General features: G+C 39.3%; 1 protein-coding gene across 2 annotated transcripts in view; it reads right to left on the bottom strand.

The window, feature by feature from the left end:
* The window catches only part of ahcyl2b (adenosylhomocysteinase like 2b), a 56,686-nt gene that overhangs the window by 5,053 nt on the left and 31,936 nt on the right, over positions 1-19,697 (bottom strand). Inside the window, exons 1-13 of one of the 2 annotated variants that reach the window (XM_042511384.1) lie at positions 18,738-18,803; positions 16,703-16,814; positions 7,458-7,601; positions 6,369-6,469; positions 5,928-6,030; positions 5,732-5,826; positions 5,160-5,266; positions 4,375-4,491; positions 4,150-4,213; positions 3,633-3,721; positions 3,473-3,543; positions 2,016-2,110; positions 571-669 (exon numbers count right to left, since the gene is read on the bottom strand). In XM_042511384.1, coding sequence (XP_042367318.1) covers positions 571-669; positions 2,016-2,110; positions 3,473-3,543; positions 3,633-3,721; positions 4,150-4,213; positions 4,375-4,491; positions 5,160-5,266; positions 5,732-5,826; positions 5,928-6,030; positions 6,369-6,469; positions 7,458-7,601; positions 16,703-16,814; positions 18,738-18,788 — 1,248 coding nt within the window. In that variant the 5' untranslated portion in view covers positions 18,789-18,803. Of the gene's footprint in view, positions 1-570; positions 670-2,015; positions 2,111-3,472; positions 3,544-3,632; positions 3,722-4,149; positions 4,214-4,374; positions 4,492-5,159; positions 5,267-5,731; positions 5,827-5,927; positions 6,031-6,368; positions 6,470-7,457; positions 7,602-16,702; positions 16,815-18,737; positions 18,804-19,697 lie in introns of those variants that run through there. The other variant, XM_042511383.1, reaches the window with a different exon arrangement.

The following is a 19,697-nucleotide window of genomic DNA, read 5'->3' as shown; positions in this document are numbered from 1 at the left end:
TTAAAAGAAAACCAGCTATCTATAATTCTCTATTTTTCAGAGATTTTAAAGAATGATATTAAGTAATACTTTTTTAAGTAAATGCCATTTTTGGAACTCTATTTTGGATGGGATGGAGGCGGGCGAGGTGAGGATGGAGGAGCTGATCTACTGATGTGGTTCAAACCTGCAGGAGATCAAACAGAGACAGAGGCATCGGCGGGCTGGCTGTCTGTCTGTCTGGCCCTGACAGACTGCTCTCATTCTGTCACAGTTTGTAGCACGCACGCACACACGCACGCACGCACGCACGCACACACACACACGCACACACGCACACACGCACACACACACACACACACACACACACACACACACACACAGCCTTAACCTGCAATGTGCATATGCAGGGTTGTGTGTGTGCGAGTGTGTCTGCATGATCCCTCGTACATTTTCTACAGCTTAATTTGTTGACAAATTTGAGTCTCATCATTTTTGTATAACTAAATAAAAGTCTCAAGATTCAACTACTTCCTCTACTGATGTTCTTTCTGGGTAAGAGTGTGTGTGTGATTTAGTGTGTGTGTGTACCTCAGCCAGCAGCACTATCCTCTTGCCGTCAGGCCAGATGACGTGGTCCACCTGAGAGCGCACTCTCTCCCAGGTCAGTTCAGGAGTGCGCAGGCTTGCCTGCAGAATGACAACAACATCATGAGACATTTCTTTGGTTTTGATTGTATTTTTTTCTCCACTTATTATTTGTGTTGGTGCTGAGCGGTACCTCATCTACCATCCACAGGCCAGAAGTTGACTCATTGTGTGTTTGGTCTTTTCCAGGACTAAAGTACTTTAAAAAAGTCACAACTTCCTCTAGTGTCTGAACTACTTCCTGGGATGGCTGTCTTCTCAAAAAATAAATAAATAAACAACAAATAAAGATAATTTCCTCTCATATTTTTTCCCCATTGACTCTGTCTTACTTTTGTTATGGTCATAAGAAAACAATCCCTGTGCCATGACCTTTATCTTTGACCTGTATATTTTAACAAACCACACAGCGAAACAATTACAATATACAAGTTTAACATTAAAATGTTACAAAGAATCATGAATCAGCTTTAAAACTAGAATTAATGCCTTGTGGTTTTATGGCTCCACGACTTACAGTTTGCATCCATGTGAAATTGTAATGAGTTAATTCTTGAGTCCAAGTTAATGTTTGTGCTACATTTGAAGCATGCATTCATAAGACATCGCATTCACAAAAATGGGATGGATAGACAAACCCAAAAAAATATGGATAGGTTGCATTATAAAACAAAATCTCATCTGTTGACCAGATTTCATCAAATCTATTTTTAAAAGAGTTAACGGAAACATGCACGAGATCCACTAGAAGCTCATTCTTGTGTGAAATTTTTTTTGTCTCTTTTCAGAGAAACACTTAAGTAGGAATCATTTTTATAAGTTCCCTCTTTAATTTAACCTAATATTCAAAAGGTGGATGACGGGTCCAGCTGTAATACCATATACTCTGAACAAGCTTATAAACCTCAATCATGTCTTCTCTGTGTCTCCTGTATGCTAGAGTTCGTAACTCTTATCTTCTTAACATTTCCTCATGTGACTTTCAGACCTGGGATTCATGTAACTCTTCTCTGCACTTTTATTTTCTTTATATTTTAATGTATAAGGACAGTGGACAAAACTTGAAAATCCAAGATCTTACCAAGCATTTATATAATGGCACAAAATTTAATTGCATATGTTAATAGTTTTAACGGTTTAACTTTGTTTTAGACTTGTTGTTGTTGTTGTTTATTGGCTTGGGGAATTCTACTAAAGCAGCCCTGCTACTGAAAGCTAAGCTGACAGGAGGACATTCAACATGCTGTCACATGTTATCAAGAATTGTCGTACTTTGGTGTCTGTATTGCTGATTCTTGATTATGTTTTGATTTTCTATCATGTCTCTTGATTTGATATTTACTGTCATTTTTTGTTACTTTACACGTTAATACAAGCTGATGACTGACCACATCGATCTCAGTGTTGGAGTGTCCCATGTTGCAGACGATGCAGCCGTTCTTCATGCGGTCGAGGTTCTCTCTCACCACCACATTTTTATTGCCTGGTGGATGGAGAGAGATGATTTAGAGAAAGACAGATGAGGACACATGAAGAAACGGAAAGAGATTTTAACAAATGTGAAATAGACAAAAAGATAAACACAAAAAGAGTAGAGGGTACTTGGAGTTTTGTCAAATGTCTCTGTAAGGTTAAAACTTTAATTTTCAGTGTGTCTGCAGGTTTGTCTGCACTTTTTCAAAGTGATTTTTAACAAAAAAAATCAATGCTCTTTTTTTATTCAATCATTGCAGTTGAGTATAAAATAAATATGTGTTAGAAAGTTTTTTTCAGTAATATGGTTATTGGAGTGAGTCTGTTAATTTATATTTATCCAAAAGGTAAAGTATAAAATTATGTAGGTAAGATTCTGTGGTAGGTTTAAAGATTTCTAACATCATTCACATTAGTAACCTGCAGAAGAGCTTCACTAATGACAAAAACAAATTAAAAGATGGATAAATTGAATTAGGTAAAATATTTGTTGCATTTAAGACCTCACAAATTCAAATGTAAGACTATTTTATGATTTTTAAGCCCTAATATTTACATAATTGAATTTAAGACTTTTTAAAGAGACACCGTAGAGACACTGTAAAATTAGATTTTAGTTACTTTTTATCTCACCATTTAGCATATTTAAGTCTGAATCTGTGAATAAGTTTAAGTGCTCCACTTGTCTGCACAGGGAATCTTTCACAAAATGAATATGAAAAGGAAAAATTCCATTTTTGCTTTAACATGACTTGAATTTAGCTGCAAAGGATATTAACAATTTAAAGTGTGATTTCACTGCAGGTTTTCATGATTTTTTAAACCAACTGAAGACTTATTTTGCCCGTACTTCACTGCAGCAGCATTATTAATTCACCAGGAACCCACAAAGCTTTGTGAATTTTGCTTCGAGGGCTCTAATGAGTCGACCTTAATGTAGCTTCCAGTACGTGACCTTATTAAAGCCAATGCTAGTCCTGTTTTATTTATTTTACAACACTTTGTAAGTTAATTGGGAAAACCTTCCACGCACGTCATGTGCCTCCGTCTACCTTATTATCCTCCTATTGTCGTTTCTTTTCATTTGCAGTCGCCCTGAGGAGAGCCCTCTGCTTCAGGCCTGCCAGCAGCATTAGGTAATGAAGCAGAGAAACAAGTAATTCTCTGCTCCAATTAAGTGTTCAGGACAACTCCCTCGCTGCTGAGCTCAGAACTTGATTAGTGGCTGTTGGACTCAGATGACATTGCCGAATATCTGCCCAGTTATCCCGAACGAACACTGACAGAACTCTATGTTCCTTATGCATTTTAAACTTCACCAGTCAAAAGAGGCTGAGAGAAATATAAAGAGAGAGAAAGCGGCTGAACAGACCTGTGCAGGTGATGACGATGTCCACTTGTCTGATGACTTCATTCAGCTTCACCAGCCTGAAGCCGTCCATGCTGTAATTAAGAGAAAAACAATCAAGAGCATAAGACTGGTGTTTAACACCAGCAGTGGGACATGAGAAGCTGAGAAAGTGGAGTCTCACCAGGCCTGCAAGGCACAGATTGGGTCGATCTCTGTGACGTAGACAATGGAGCCCATAGCTTTGAGCGCAGCACAGCAGCCTTTTCCCACCTGAGGATGACAGACTCAGGGTGTTATCATACGGCATAACAGCAGGTTTCAGTCATTTATCCACACTCTTTTAGCTGTCACTTTCCTGCTTGTTTTACTAGTTTTAAAACACTCTCCATCTCAGCAGCTGCCATAAAAACGAGCTACATGTGCTATGAGGATTTATCTGCTTATTTGAGCATTTCTATATATGGACGAGGAATAGAAAAGCAAACCGTGCGCCCTGTTAGTCTTTAATACCGAACACCTTCTCACAAGACGCTCTGACAGAAGCTGTCAACAGCAGCAAGCCTCTGTTCCAGTTACGTGTACAAACTTTCTAGCGACCGGTTCTATACCAATTTAAGTCAGTTGAAGACCAGTCAGGAGACAGACTCTCTCAGTGAACAAGCATTTCATAAGAGCCTGTGTGAAAATGTCAGCCTCACCTCTCCGTATCCACACACCACCACCTGTTTGCCTCCAAACATGACATCAGTGGTCCTCTTCAAGCTGAGGACAGAGGCACAATTATTTCCCCGACAGCCTAATATTTATTCAGACTGAGCAGAGACGAGGTGGGTGTAATTGTCCTGCAATGCTACATGCTTAAACAACAAACATGCTCGTTTTTAATATCATTAATGAGGTTAAAAGCAGAGACTGTTTCATACCCGTCTAAGATGGACTCCCTGCAGCAGTAGAGGTTGTCAAACTTCTGCTTGGTCACTGAGTCGTTGACGTTCATGGCTGGGACACAGAGCTTTCCTGCCTTGGACAGCTGGTACAACCTACAAACACATAAATTTAACGAGAAGGTGGAAAAACTCAAGTTATGCTTTCATACATCATTTTTATACTGAGTGTTGACAATGCAGTTTCAATAACCACTCATTACATTTTAAGGGTTACATTTTAAGACAAAGTTTTGTAATTATGTATTTATTTATTCATCAAAAATAAATAAATATATATGCCACTTTACATTTCTCTTCTCTTTTCCATCACTTACATGTTATCATATTCTTTATGTATGCTAATTTTTGTATACTATAACATTGTAAAATTAACTTTATTTTTAGGTGGAGGCTTCAAATACGCACACTGGGTTGCGTATTATTTTTAATCTTTAACATGTTGTGTATTTTGTGCAAAAATAAAAACATAAAACAAAGATATACACAGAGGTGCTTCAATTGTGTAGTTAATGAGCTGTTAATAGTGTAATATTTTTACCACTAGATGGCGATGTCAACACACCAGAAACTGCAGAAACTGTGAGCTAAAAGCAAACTGTACCTCTGTGTGTTCATGTTTGAGTTTCTGTAAAAAACTGACTTTTACTTTTATTATGTCGCATTTTCAATACAAAGAACTGGTTTTACCTGCAGCCATGTAATGTTTTATCTGCAAGCAACGATGAAGGCAAGAAAGGATGTGTGCATGTTTTAAGTCCCACCTGTGCACACCGGTGACACTCTCCTCGACGATGCCCTTGATCTTCTTGAACATGTTGGGGTACTTTTTATAGATCCAGTGAGTCAGGTCGCCACCATCATCCAAGATCTGACACAATTGGAGAGACAGAGAGAGGAAAAATATGAAAAAATGGTGAGAATGAAAGCAAAAGACAGCCAATGAAAGAAAGAACCTTCATAATACATGGGATTGACCCTCAAAGTTACAGATTATTTCCACATTTTTAAAAATATTTTTAATTTTGTGTTTTTTCTTAAACATTCAAAAGAGGAAAATTAGTTTAACCTCAAGTTTATTTTTTCCAAGTCTAAGAAAAAAAATGCATAACTTATTTCTGCAGTTCAGCCCTGTAAATGTTCTGGATGAAAAAAATACACATTTTATTTAAGTATATCCTTCATGTAATTCTACCCAGTTTAAAAATAGCCTCACTGTATTTAAAAAGATCGAGCTGTCTGCTAAAAATAGCAGCAGCACTGACAGGGGCTGCTGGCTGCAAATAAAACGAAAAGATGAGAGAAGTCAGCTTTATTTAGAATGTAGGTGCGCTACCATGTTGGGTTGCCATCCTTCCACGTTGACACAGCGATCGATGCACCACCAGAAGTCGTCCTCTGACTCACCCTTCCATGCAAACACACTGAAACCTAGAAAGAAGACAGGAAGTGTTTAATATGAATATTTTAAGAAGTGAAAGACAGGGGAGAAGCAAAGTGGCAGGTGTCACACACTGGAGTCCCAGTCTCACCTCCCTCTGCCAGTGCAGCTGCCACTTCATTCTGGGTGGAGTAGATGTTGCAGGCCGCCCATCTGCACTGAGCACCCAAAGCTGACAGAGTCTCCATCAGCACCTGAGGAGCAGAGGGGTTGAAGTTTTTCTTCCATTAGTATTTTATTGAACCTTTTATAATAACTAAATAAAATAATGATGAAAATGATTAAAATTGACATAACTAAATATACATAAGTAATTCTAAGGAAAATAAAAATGAATAATTAAACAGAAATAATCAATAAAAAGAGGTACAAACTCATACAATTAAAAAACAAATCAAATTTATATGTAAATATGCGCCACAATCTACTCTGATCTACAAGCAGCCAGAGGGTCAAAATTGGACCTTTTTGTGTGTAGCTGCTGAGGGTTTTGTTTGGGCTGTGACAGTGTGTGTTTCGCATTTCTACTCACAGCAGTCTGGGCAGTGATGTGGGTGCAGCCCACCACCTTGGCACCGGCGAGGGGTTTCTCCCCCTGGGCTCGCTTCCTCAGAGCCATCAGGGCTGGCATCTCTGAAAGAGACGCACAAACCGACACATAAGTGGATAATCAGCTGGATGGTTAAGGAATTCCCATCATTTAATCCTGCTAATTCTTCATTGCTAAGCCATCGTCTCATCCAGCTGAAGGAGTTACTGATGCTAAGGGTGTGTGTGTGTGTGTGTGTGTGTGTGTGTGTGTGTGTGTGTGTGTGTGTGTGTGTGTGTTTGCGTAGCCTGCAGGGTTCAGCTGAGTCTCTCTGTATGTTCTGTGAGGTCATTAGTGGATGATGTGAATGATGTGTGTTTACATGTTGGTTCTTAAATGTTCTTCTCACTTGTAGTGGCAGGGGACATTAATGTCAAAGAGATACATTTAAATGACATTGTCAAGTACTTGCAGAGAGCTTACTTGGAAGAATATAATCCGATTTCTTTTTTACACCTCAACTTTAGAGCAGATAATTGTCTATAGCACAACCATGTTGGAGAAAATGTGGGGTAGTGAATGTGGATCATACCCATTTTTTTTTGCTTTGACCTTAAATTGGACCGTTTTGGATAAACGTTCATATGGTACTTATCAAAATCCTTGGCTACGATATACCTCGATCATGTAAAGTTCTGGATTTTGGTAATATGACAGGAGGTACTGGGACAGATATCTACTGAAAATCCTTTTTGTGAATTAAATATATGATATGGAACTGTTAACCCACAGGATAAGAGTTTAAGAGGAGCACTGTCGAGAGAAATGGGAGAAATGGACGATTTTTATATGTCAAAGACAAGATAAAAGACTGAACCACTGAATATGTCACAAGGATGTATGTGTTTTTGAGACACGGCAATCTGGATCTTTTTGTGTCCTTTTTGTTTATTTGTTTAGTACTATATTTTCTGTCTTTTTTAACACTTTTACAAAAACCATAAAAATTGAGTGTTGAGTAATTAAATGCCACTCTTGTAGCCATTAGCATTAAGCCTCTTTTAGGTGAGATGTGACTGTTGTTTGATTTACCTTGCTCTGCGATCTCGATCTCTCTGCGTCCAAAGTCGGCCTGTTTGATGTTTTTGATGCAGAAGTCTCCGTTGCCCTTGGAGTTCTTCTGCTGTTTGTCTCGAGGAGATGTCTCATCGTCAGAGCTGTCTGTGTATGACGCAGCTAAAAAAGAAACACACACAAAGACGGCAGTATTGTCAGTATTTCAAACACGTAGAAAGTACAGTATTGACAGAAAATTCTTGTTGGAATCAAAGTAACCCCTTCCAGAACTGCGTTATTCACAAAATTCTTTTAATATGACTTTTTTCTCAAATAATCTCAAACAAAAACACATTTAAGAAGATTTCCTACAACAATTAAATAATTTGAAGGATAATTTATGAGAAGTCTAGTTTGCAATTAAGTATTCTGAACTCCCTTTTACAACCCTTTATGTACTATTATTTTTACACAACCCAAACTGGACTACTGACAGAACTGCACCCTGCTGCACTGTGCCTCTCCGTTATCAGAATCTGAGGAGCACAGACTGTTATAAATGGGTATAGAAGATTGCTCGTACTTGAAACAATGATAAAAGCAATGGAGAAGTCTGCTGCCCTTCATGGCACTCTGACTATGATTTGTGTTTGTGCCTGCTTTTGGCTGTTCACACTGAAAACCTCGACATTGCAACATGAAAACAGGTTTGAGCCCTGAATAAATCTCCATGAAACAGGTGTATACGTCTACAGATAAGTTTGTACGTGGAGTGTTATGAAGAGTTTGATCTGACAGACTAAAGACTCAGCAGTGCTAGATCAGGATTTTATTGAACTCTTTAAAGGGTATGTCCGTATTTTTCAACCTGGACCCTCTTTTCCCATGTTTTTATTTTGTCTACGTGACTAATAGGAACAATAATTTTGGAAATTGGTCCAGTCTTGAGCGAAACAGGCTGCAATGTAACCACTCGGGGCAGTCTGCACTGTGAATTTACATCGACTAAATGTGTCTGACAACTTATGCCTACAGAGATAGACATTTTTGTTCAGGAGTAAGATCGTTTTTGTTTAACAAGAAACAGACTAAATTGTCATTGCTAAACCCAAAAAACTCTGTCTGAATAAAGTAATTTCTTTATCGTAAAACCCCACTATTCAAGTCAACACAAAAAAACCTACAAAACTTCTGGTTTGGTTAAAATAAACAATTAATGTTCACTGTTAGTTGTGAAAATATGCTGCTCTATACACTCTAAACTTACTGTTTATTTAAATGGAGTCTGGTGGAGCTGGTGATTGTGATTTTGGGGCCGTTTCTGGTTTAATAAACTGAATATGGGAGTGGCAAAAACAAGCACCTTTCGTTGATGTAAACTGATGGTGCAAACATGTCCCGAGAGGATACATTGCAGCCTGTTTCTTTGCTGCTGGCTGAAGAGCTTTTGCTCAACAATGGCCAAATTTCAAAAACTACAGTTGCCATAAGTCACTTAGACACACAAACAGGTCACCGAAAACAAACAAACACCGAAAATAGGTCGAAAATATCACCCTTTAACTGTCTGGACAAACTAGAAGCAAAGTTTGTTTTTCTATTTTTGTTTTTGAAAGTGGACCACTGCCAACAGACAGCAGAGGGATCAACAGGTTCAGTAGACTTTTAGGACTTAACACATGGCTCAGCTAAACCTGCAGTCTGAAAGAGATCAATAACATATCACTTCAATCTGTTCTGGGGATGCAGGTATCTTTTTCAGGGCGGTTAAAGTACTGACCCATTTTTGGGCCAGTCTGCAACACCCACCGGCCAGGCCCAAGATGACGCACCCTGACGCACAGCCGCCTCAGCACCACAAAGACAAAACATCACAGCCTCAATGTCAGCATGTTGACAACCAGCTTATGGATCAGTCTCCTAAATCCTCCTCCCTTCACTTCCCCCTCTCCACTGCCTCACCCCATTTGGGATTCGCAGATAAAACGAAAGCGCTGGCATTAAATACAACCCCCGGTCATTGCCTCATCATCCGCCTCCAACCCCAACCAAGATTCTGTAGCATCAACCTTGCTAATAAAAAGGACAACAAAGACAAGTGTCCCCTCCTCAACTCACGTCCCCTCTGACATCGAAGATGAGAGATTAAGGAACTGGATGTGATGTTAATGGATGCCGCTAAGCTGCACTGTCGCATCTCAATTTAACACAGAGTAAATCTGTCTGGCAGTTCAGTTCAGTCCAAACAGAAGACAAATGATACTGAGGACAGACAGGGTCCTTGCCTCTTATTTCTCCTGCTGGGACACTGAAAGTCCTCACTAAGACCAGGAGAACGCATCACGTAGCCTCAGTTCTCAGATCTTTACACTGGCTCTCTGTGTGTCAAAGAATTGAATGTTGGTTCATAAAATCTCTAAATGGGACAAAATACAAGTCTAATCTGCTGCTCTGGTATGAACCGTCCAAACCACTTGGGTTGTCTCGGACAAGTCTGTTTAGTGTCCCCAGTGTCAGAACTAAATATGGGGAAGCAGCATTCAGTTTGTATACAAGACATATCTGGAACAAACTCACAGAAAATTTGTTCCAACTCTCAGGTTATTTAAATCAGGGCTTCAAAATGTCCTATTTGCCACTTTATTTGATCAAATTTTGACTATTTTCTATTTTATTTGATTAAATTTTATTTCTTTCATTGGTTTCAACTTAGATGTGTTTTTACTTTACGTTTTGTTCTATTTTTAGTTCTTCATTTAATTCATATGTATTATTCTCTTAATTGTCTTATTTTTGTATTTACTTTATTTAATTTTAACATATATTTTTTGAATCAGTTCTGACTCATATGTCTTTTTATCTCTTGTTGTTCTTGAGTTTCTATCTTTTTTTTATGTATTTGATTCTCTTTTATGTTCAGTTGACAGCTTTTTGTGTGCCTGCAACATGTAGCTCACACTTACTGCAGCACATTGTGCTTCCACCTGGAATTAAATGTGCTTTATAAATTATGATTTATTTTCTTGCTGTCTTAAATTTTGTAAATTTTGTTTAATATCTTGCACTACATTTCTTATTCTATTTTTTAATCTGTCTTATTCTATTGTATTTAATTTTAATCTTTGGTTTAGTTTGCTTTCATCTTTTTAAATCCTATTCATGTATATGTTTTTATGTTTCTTTTATATCTTGTCTTATGTTTTATGTAAACAACTTTGACTGAGGCAAGATTAACTTATTTGTATGCACCTTTGGACAACGAGGCAATCCAGAGCTTTGAGGTTTCAAAGTGCAGAACAAACACAATGTGCCTTTGGTATTTTCTCTGTGAATGAAGCCTGTATTTTCCCCAAGCCTGCAATTTGACTTTGGTAGGCCGCAGATTCAGCACAGCACCGAGTCTAATTGATTATAAAGCTGTCTGCAAGAGTTCCAGCCTCCTTCCAATATAAAACTGCGGTAAAAAAGTAAACAGTGTACAAATGTCTTTTAACACTTGTTCATATAAAAAGAAACATGTCACAGAGAGGTATCAGAGCACCTCTGGGAGACATAAACAGTAGTGCCCACGGTATACAGCGGCAGACTTAGTAATGAGATGCCTCCATGTCTGGCACCAGCGCTGTGTGGTTCCTGCGCTTCAGGCTGACTCACTACACAGGTGCGGTCCCTCTTGTGTAATGCAGGTACACATTGCCAACATCACTCCTACCACCCCTTTCAAAATGACCGTGGACCAGCACCAGATAACGCTGGGTTCCTCGCCAGCACTGTAACAATACTGAAGTTTAAGAACATCCTGTGCTGTGCCAGGAGGGGAAAGGCTTTTTGAAAAAAAAAAAGGTAATAATCCATGAGTCTACCATTTTCTTTTGAAATCTCCCATCCGTACTGACAGGAAGAAAGGGTGGGGGAGAGTGTGAGCCGACGAGATCTTAGGGGTCATGAGGGTGAATGTACTGATACTTGAGAAAAGAAAAAAAAAACCTCTGGGACAAAGCCAAGGACAGTGTGCCGATGAGGAAAAAGTCTTCTACATTCACACGGAATGATTTGAGACACCTCCAAGAGCGAGAAAGGAGAACACATAGAACTTATTTCATAAAAAACTGATACTTGCTCTCAGTTTTTAAAGTATAAGCCAGTGAAAAGACTGCTGTTACAGATACAGGACTTTTAATATAAGGCAAAAAAATCTGTTGTGCGTTTAAGAATACTTTTGACCCAGCTCTGTGTCACTGCACTGTGGGCTGTGTGCGCAGATGAACGGTGTTAAGTCATGACGTGTTTGCATCACTCGGTGGGTTTTGGTTGGCACAGAGCTGGTTGAAAATTGGCCAAGTACCCCTTTAAAAGAGTTCTCCAATGATTTAGCATCGCACTCCTTTAACAATGCGGAACTCTCTATGAATAGTTTGAAAAAAGGATAAAAATCAGTGCAGCACACTGACATTTCAAAGAAGTCGATGTGGCGTCACTAGGGGTGTAAATCATGACAATATATTAAATCAATTCTTTGAACAATGACACGCTATTTGCTGAAATCACAAAGCCTGCCACAACACGATTTGGATTTGATTCTATCAGGAGATCAATGTGAGTTAGTATTAGCAAATTCCCTCATTGTCATTCTCTCAGCTGTTTGCCATCATGCGCCTGATGAAAATGTCAAAATAAAGACATATCTTGAGGAGGACAGTAGGTATCAATGATTTCACTTTGCACTACATATATTGGACTATTGGTCATAGAATCGATACACTGATCCAGAACGATATTGATCTCGATTAAGAGGTCACTACACCTCTAGATGTCACCCATTGGTGACACCCAAGTGACGATATTTAGATAAGAGGATGGAGCTGTGGAGAGGTGAGGGGTGGATCTGACTGAAAACATATTTTACTGTTCATTTTAGTCAGAGGGTCATTTTCTTGTAGACTTTTATACAATCAGACTTGTTTTTGCAACCAGTGGTCACCCCCGGCTGGCCATTAGAAAGAATGCAGGTTTAAGGCAATTTCATATTGTCTTCATTGCTGAGACCCAGAGGCGACATCCACTTCTTTTATGCAATATGTGATGCAGCCTTACCAGATGTTGTCATTTTTATATCCTGCATTCTTCTGTTTATCAAAATTCCTACCTCCTTGACCACTGACAGTTCAAGTCATGCATGTTGTGCTTTTCACAGCTAATGCAGCCTTTTTCATTTGCTTCATTCTCAGACTTAGAGTCTTTTGACCCAATAGACACTGACTCATGTAACATCCATACAGGAAATTCATCAGAGTTTGTGCAGCTCACCCTGGAGCCACAAAAGACCTTATACAACATTTTCAAATGCAGTAGCACCTCCTAAGACCTGTAAACTGGCCTTGATGGATAAAATTGGTGGAGATCCCCTCTAAATGTAATGGAAATTAAATTAAATTTTGGTCAACTAAATCTACAACTCTTTGGACTACATAAAAGTGCCTTTTCACTACAACAATAAACCCAAAATATATGTATATTTCTTATTTTTCTCATACGTCCCCCTAACACGCTGACATGTTGTTAAACTTGTTGTAAGGTGATTCATGAATGTATCTGCTGTGCTTTTATAGACGTAGACCACCCCCTTCAGAGGAACCCTTATTAAAGTAAATCTATACCAAAGTGGCCTTGGGAAAAGTACCACTGGTGAGTTCAGCGTGTCTGTGCACTGTGGGAACCATCAGAGAAATAAGAGGCACTCTGCTGAGGGAATAATGGGAGAAGACAGGGAGTCCGCAGAGAGAGGGGAGAAAAAAAGAACAAGCATAAAACAGACAGTCCGAAAGGGGAGATAATAGGGCTGCACAGTTTCTAAAAAAACCCCAAAAAACTCAACATTGGCAGCACTGACATATTTCACTCAATTACAACTGCTGCTGTTAAGAGTTAAGATGTTAAGTTAAGAATCCGACGCTATGGGCAAAAAAACAGCTTGTCAAATCACAGAGTTAAACAAATGCAGACTGTGCTCTCATCACTATCTCAATATCTAGGAACAAAATCCAGATCATGATATCAGTCATGATCTGACAGCCGCGGGCTGGAGAGGAAGGTTCTTGGGAGGTACAGAGATTTAATGATTCCTGATGCGGTTGCAGGAGGGAGGTGAATGAGAGCCAAGAGGGGCAAAGACAAGAAGAGTGAGGAGAAAGAATGGAGAGTACAAGATGTGGGTTACAGGAGAATTGCAAGTGAGCCAATTTTGATCTTAGAGCTGGAACCGTGAATACAAAGTTAAATTTAAGATTTAAATTAAATATATATAATACAATATATAAAATATATAAAATTCAAGTGGCTCAGACTGTGGTGCTGACTCTTCAAGACTACCTGTCACGGAATCTACATAATTTACATTAAATGTGAATATCAAAAAAAGAACAAAAGTAGCTGAAAATGTTTTTCTAAATCCACTTTGACCACTGAGCTGATATGATGCCATAAAAGCCGCCCGTGCTGCTGTGCATGCCCGTAGCACAGGCCTTTATCAGGATCAATTATGAGACCGTGGAGAGATTTCATGATCAGTGGATGGATATATTATTACGGCATTGTTATTATTATTATTATTATTATTATTTTACCACACCAGGGTTTACTTGGAAGCTAATCAAGACCCCTGTTTTCATGCGGACCTGAGTTCAAATGAGCTTTCACACTACTCCAAACGTACTGGACTATCCAAAGAAACGTAACAGGGTTCGATTAAAGTGGACCAAACAGCTCAGAGATGGTTTTCTGTTTTTGAGTATTTTGTGTCCTGTTGCCTTTTGGGAACATGGTAATGCAGACGTGCTTAAAATCTTTATTTTTATAATGAAAATAGTTGCCCAAAGTTGCCAGTGGGTAAAATGCTACCTCAGTCATCGTGGTTTATACCCCTGGTTTATTCAACTGCTTCACAGCAGGAGGCTGTCGCGCCGTGCTGCTGCGCTGCTGCGCTGCTGCTTGGAAACAGGGCCAATACATGACTCTCTCCTCACCTTAGCTACGTCTTCAGCAGCTCAACTCCTCTTTAGTCCGAGCTCAGGACTAAAGAGGAAGCTCTTTTGGTAAAAGTCAAAGATATGGACATATTATGCACCACTTGGTCAGCAGGTCAGTTTTAAATATTGCAGAAAGGAAAACAGTAACAGGCACAGTGAAGTGGAAAGGGCTGCAGGTGACAGTCTCTCACTGTGGTTTGGAACCAGCAAACCCTCCTACACAGCATCAAGGTAAACAACTTAGCATTAATACCTCACCTACTATGGAAAAACCCTATATGTGAGCAATTTTGGATAAAGTTTTTTGATTTAAAACCAAAATTTAACACTATTTTAGCCTGATTTTTTGTTTTCTGGAAGACGGAAACAAAGCCACATGTCTCTGCTGGCAAGGTGACACTTGCATACAGAAACATGTGGCGGCCTGCAAATGTGCTGTTGGGAAGTCACAGGGCCAAAATGTTTCATCCTTTCTCAGAAAGACTACTGAATACTCACTATTTAGCACCCCTGACCTGACCACTAATACTGACTGAAAGTCCATTTGTCCATCTGCCGTCCATCTGTTTGTCCATCATATTCTGCAACTAGAGGCAATGATGTCCAAGCTATGCAGATTAATTCATCATTTTAATGGTGTTGCAGGAAGATCTGTGGCCTGTGAATAACCCTGACACACAGCGGGAACTCTAAAAGCCTTTTTGGAAATATTTATATACTGCTTAAGAGGCTTCAAGTTTGAATGCTCTTTGAGTGGCGACGACAAGAGGAGACTGGCAGTGAGCAGGGAGGGTCGGAAAAGGAAAACAGGATTATTCCTATCAGACTGTGGTCTCTCACTTTGATGCTGTATTTTTTAACACTGAAGCTGCAACTTCTCACTGGTCTTTGTTTATTTTGAAGAAAAGTTTGACATTTAAGAAACACAGTACACTTATTTCCTGTTCTTATTTCCTGCCGCCTGGCAACCTCAATGCCAAGATCCCCTCCCTGTAAAACCACAATCTGTGACTTTTACACATCAGTTTTTATGCAGATTTAACAAACATTTACATCTCCCAGCACTATAGTCATAAATACACTCAATTCAGTTTCAACTACACCCAATATTTTGCACCCCCCTCCCCCCTCTCTCTACATCTCCAGCAGACCACCAGCAGACCACCAGCAGCTAATCCTCTAACACAGAGCCCCCAGTTTCACATGTACTGCAGTGACAGGCTGTGAGAATGACAGCCGGACAGACAGGAGCCTGTTTTACACAGTGATCCTGCATCACATGTCGCAACTAAGACCCTTCATTACACTGGCTTTGCTTTTTTTCACACAACCAAATAGCATGCTGGCATTGTGGAATCAAAGGAGGTATGATGGGCATGACATGTTACACAACAGCATCTGCATCTATGTGATGTATAACACATGAATTGGGCTGTGCTTTACAAACAATATCAATGCCATGGTATGGCAATAATTGTCCATGTTATATGGCAGCTGAGCTCGGTGCGTATGTGTGTATTGTATTATGTAGTGACTGAAAAGGCTCAGGCAGAAGCAAAAGCTTATACTATATGCTTGTCCTACAGTCTTAGTAAATAAAGCAACCCTCCAAAAATAACAATAAATCATTCAGACTCGTAACCCTCAAATAAAATATCTTAAATCATTCTTTTGAAAACCAAAAATGAGTTACCCATTTTTTAATGTATACCAGCACTGTTCCACACTTTAACCCCAACAACAGAAACACATCTTTTAATATCTTGTTCAGTTTTTGATATGGTAAACTTGCAAAAACCTCTCAAATCATATTAGCTCTCCTGTACTGACAAAAATTTAGTGACTTTGTTTTTGCTCTGAACATCATTTGCATTATTTTATAATATACCAAATCAATACATTTCATGCATTTGGATGTTAAAAACAGTTCCATAGTGTGATTATAGTAACCAGCCTTATTAATGACATCTATGGCTCATTTTTGTAGTAGGACTATTGAATTTGTCATCGTTTTAAAAGGTTGACACCCACTACTCCACACAATATTATCCTCTGCTCGAAGAGAAAGCAGGGCTGAAAGTACAATCAAGCAAAGAAAACAAACACTGTCAGCCTGCTGTTCTTCCAGGTCAAACACTTTCTGTATCTTGGGTGTCGTAAAAAGCGTAATGGAAACAGGTCATATTCACAGGCCTGTCTGATAAGTGGGCTATTGAGATTGAGTAACAGGAAGAGAGAGTGTTTGCATGGGTTTACCTGAGCTGTAGCTGTCTGTGGAGGACTGGGAGATGGAGCGGGACAGGGAGCGCCGGCCGATCTTGGAGGGACGCTTGTTGAACTCCTGTTTCTGGTCTGCAAACTGGATCTGCTGGTGGGCAGAGAACGAGAGGGGGTAGAGATCAGAAATCAATACAGATTTTACAAGTGCATTAATGTAGATCTAATGAACAAGTGGGCACATATTGCTCACTTGGAATGACCACACACAAGTAATACATTAACCAGGGTTATGATGACACTTGGAATTTGAAAGCCAAACATTAAGGAGACACGAGTTGCGTATGTAATAATGTTATGTTGGGTTTATGTAAGGACAGCTTTGCTATAAACAAAATATTTGCAGAGATATGATTAAAAAAAGGCCGATATTAAAGGAAGAGACAGATCAAAATCCATGGACATCTCTGAGAAAGGAGACCAGCTTTGAGTTCACTCTGACTTTGAAATAGATAACGGCGACAATGGGGCTATTATCAACCGGTGACAAGGCCACAGAGCTGACACAAGGTCCAACAGTTCACCCTGTTAAAATAAGTGGATGGGGTTTGGAGATTAACTGTGGCCACAGACTGACCATGTTTCTATCGCTTTGTTAATCTTTCCATTATTAAAGAGCCAACAGCTTTGTGCATCATAATTGATGAACTGATAATATTAGCAGTTTGAATAGCTGACTTATTCCTGCCATAAAACCACACGACAAGAACAAAACATGCTAGTGGGAATATGTGTAGTGCAGCATGAAAACAACATGATATTTTTGGTGTTTTTTTCCTCTCTGAAGGAGAAAAGTTGCTGAATGACGCCCACAAATCAGAGTCAAGAAATGTATTGGCAAGTGAAAGACTTTGCCAATGCCGCGGTCCTCTGACGGAGGTGGAGAAAAGCTCTAAAGATTGGATAAAAGCAGCAGAATGAGTCAGTGCCGTTCCTCGTTCAGTTTTCACCATCGTTCTCCTTGTCGAAAAAGAACGTCCTTGAGCACAAAACAAGCAAATATTATCACTCTTTTTATCAGAGAGAGTCGACAAGATTTTTGACATTCAGACACATTTTGTGTGCGTATGAATGTCAGATACAACGAAGCTCTGTGTGTGTATGTGTGGGTGTTTTCATTCACTCACTCAGCAGTGGAGAAGAAAGTATGCAAGTATAATACAGAAAAAAGCCCCTTTGACTGTTATACAATTGTATAGATATCAATCCAAGCACCACTGTCTGTTACCGGGGGTCAATAACAATATACCTGTTATCATAACATAAATGCCATGCTGGGAGCAATAGCAGACTTTTTCTCCTTAATAATAGACTTAATATTTAGAGCACTTTTCATACAAAAGATGCAGCTCAAAATGCTTCACAATAAAAATGAAACATAAAAGCAAAAAGACAAAATTAGACAATCAAAAGACAGTTGGTGATAACATAAATTTTCTGAGTGGCAGACAAAAAATACAATAGTAGGCGCAGAAAAAAAGTTAATTGAATGTGCCAGACAATCAGCAAATGACATGACATGACATGGCACTGCTGCTTGTCCAATAACAAAGAACATTGAGTCCACGTAACCAGAGGTGTTAACAACGACATATGAAATCATCAAAGGTAAAATAGACCTTTTTCGCATTTCTGTATCTTGCTTTTTCTCTCAGTCCAGTGATCTTGCAATTTAGTGACTCATGGCTTTATAGCAGAGTGGACGCCTTTCCAAACAGTTATGGAAGAGTCTATAATGAAACATTACAGCTCTCAGACAACAACTCTGTATCAACCATCGTATAGAGACAAGCCAGGAAACATTTTTCTGATACTGAAATTGTTAAAAGCCATTGCAAACAAATGTACTATTTACGCACTTTTCACTTCCAATATCAGCTGACTGTTTGCTATTGACTTCTTCATCCAAAACCCAATATTCTCCATAAACTAATGTCAGGGCATCACCTCACTCCAACCCACTGTAAAGTCACACTAATCCATCCTCTCCTTCCCTTCTGTCCTGTCTTCTTACCTTTTTCACACAGGGCTCACTGCTTTCCCCATTCTTTTTCTTCTTCAGCATTGCCACATACAGTAATGTATTGTGTGTGCAAATAAGTTTTCAATATGACGCGTGTCTGATTCAAGGCCCTTGTGCAATAAGGGGGACCTCGTCTCTCAAGGTCTGATCATTTTTAAAGGCTACCTCTTCTCCCTCTGCCTCTTTTTAACCTCCGCTCTCCTGCAATCCAGCCCAAACTGGTCCGACCATGTGCCAGCAAACACAATACAATGAATTGTTTCCCCTTCCTTTCATTTCATCCCTCCCTCTCTCCCTCTCTCCTCCTCTGTATTCTTGTTTAATTGTTGATTGTTCAAGAGATTGGGGCCCCTGCTGACCCAAGATGGTTACGATGTGTAATTTTAGGACTTGGTACAGAAAAAGTGATTTAAAACTGAAAATTTATTGCTCAAAATCTAGGGTGAGACTCTATGGAATTACTACGTATCTCAAATTGTGGCACAAAAAAAACCAAACTTGTTATTTAAAACAACTTTCTATCCAAAAACTCTCTGGGTTCTTGCCAGTGATACAAAACATAACACCCCAAAACACTAATTAAGCAAACAATGATGTGCAAAAGGGAGCAATAAACCTAAAAAACAAACAAACAGGTAGCTAAAGCATATTGAAGAAAAAATGGATGCTCTTTGGAAAGGCAGTTTCCTGCCTTCCTTTCCTACTGCAGGACAAAACTCATTTTGGAGTGCAGCTGAAGGTGCTAATAACCCTGACCCCTATACCAGACCATAATAGGGCTATTGGTCTCTTCAGGTTTATCGGATGGAGGTTAGATGAGGGGGTTTAGGAGCTCAGAGTTGCAGCAAAAGGGTTGAGGGTCATTTTGGGAGCTCAGGAGCAGGGGATACAGGGGATTATGTTTTTTAGGACAAGATTATCACAGGTTAGCTCAGGGCTCAGAACAGGGGG

This window comes from Plectropomus leopardus, chromosome 22, assembly GCF_008729295.1.
Source record: "Plectropomus leopardus isolate mb chromosome 22, YSFRI_Pleo_2.0, whole genome shotgun sequence".
Classification (NCBI taxonomy): Eukaryota; Metazoa; Chordata; class Actinopteri; order Perciformes; family Serranidae; genus Plectropomus; species Plectropomus leopardus.
This window is presented reverse-complemented; position numbering and strand designations above follow the sequence as displayed.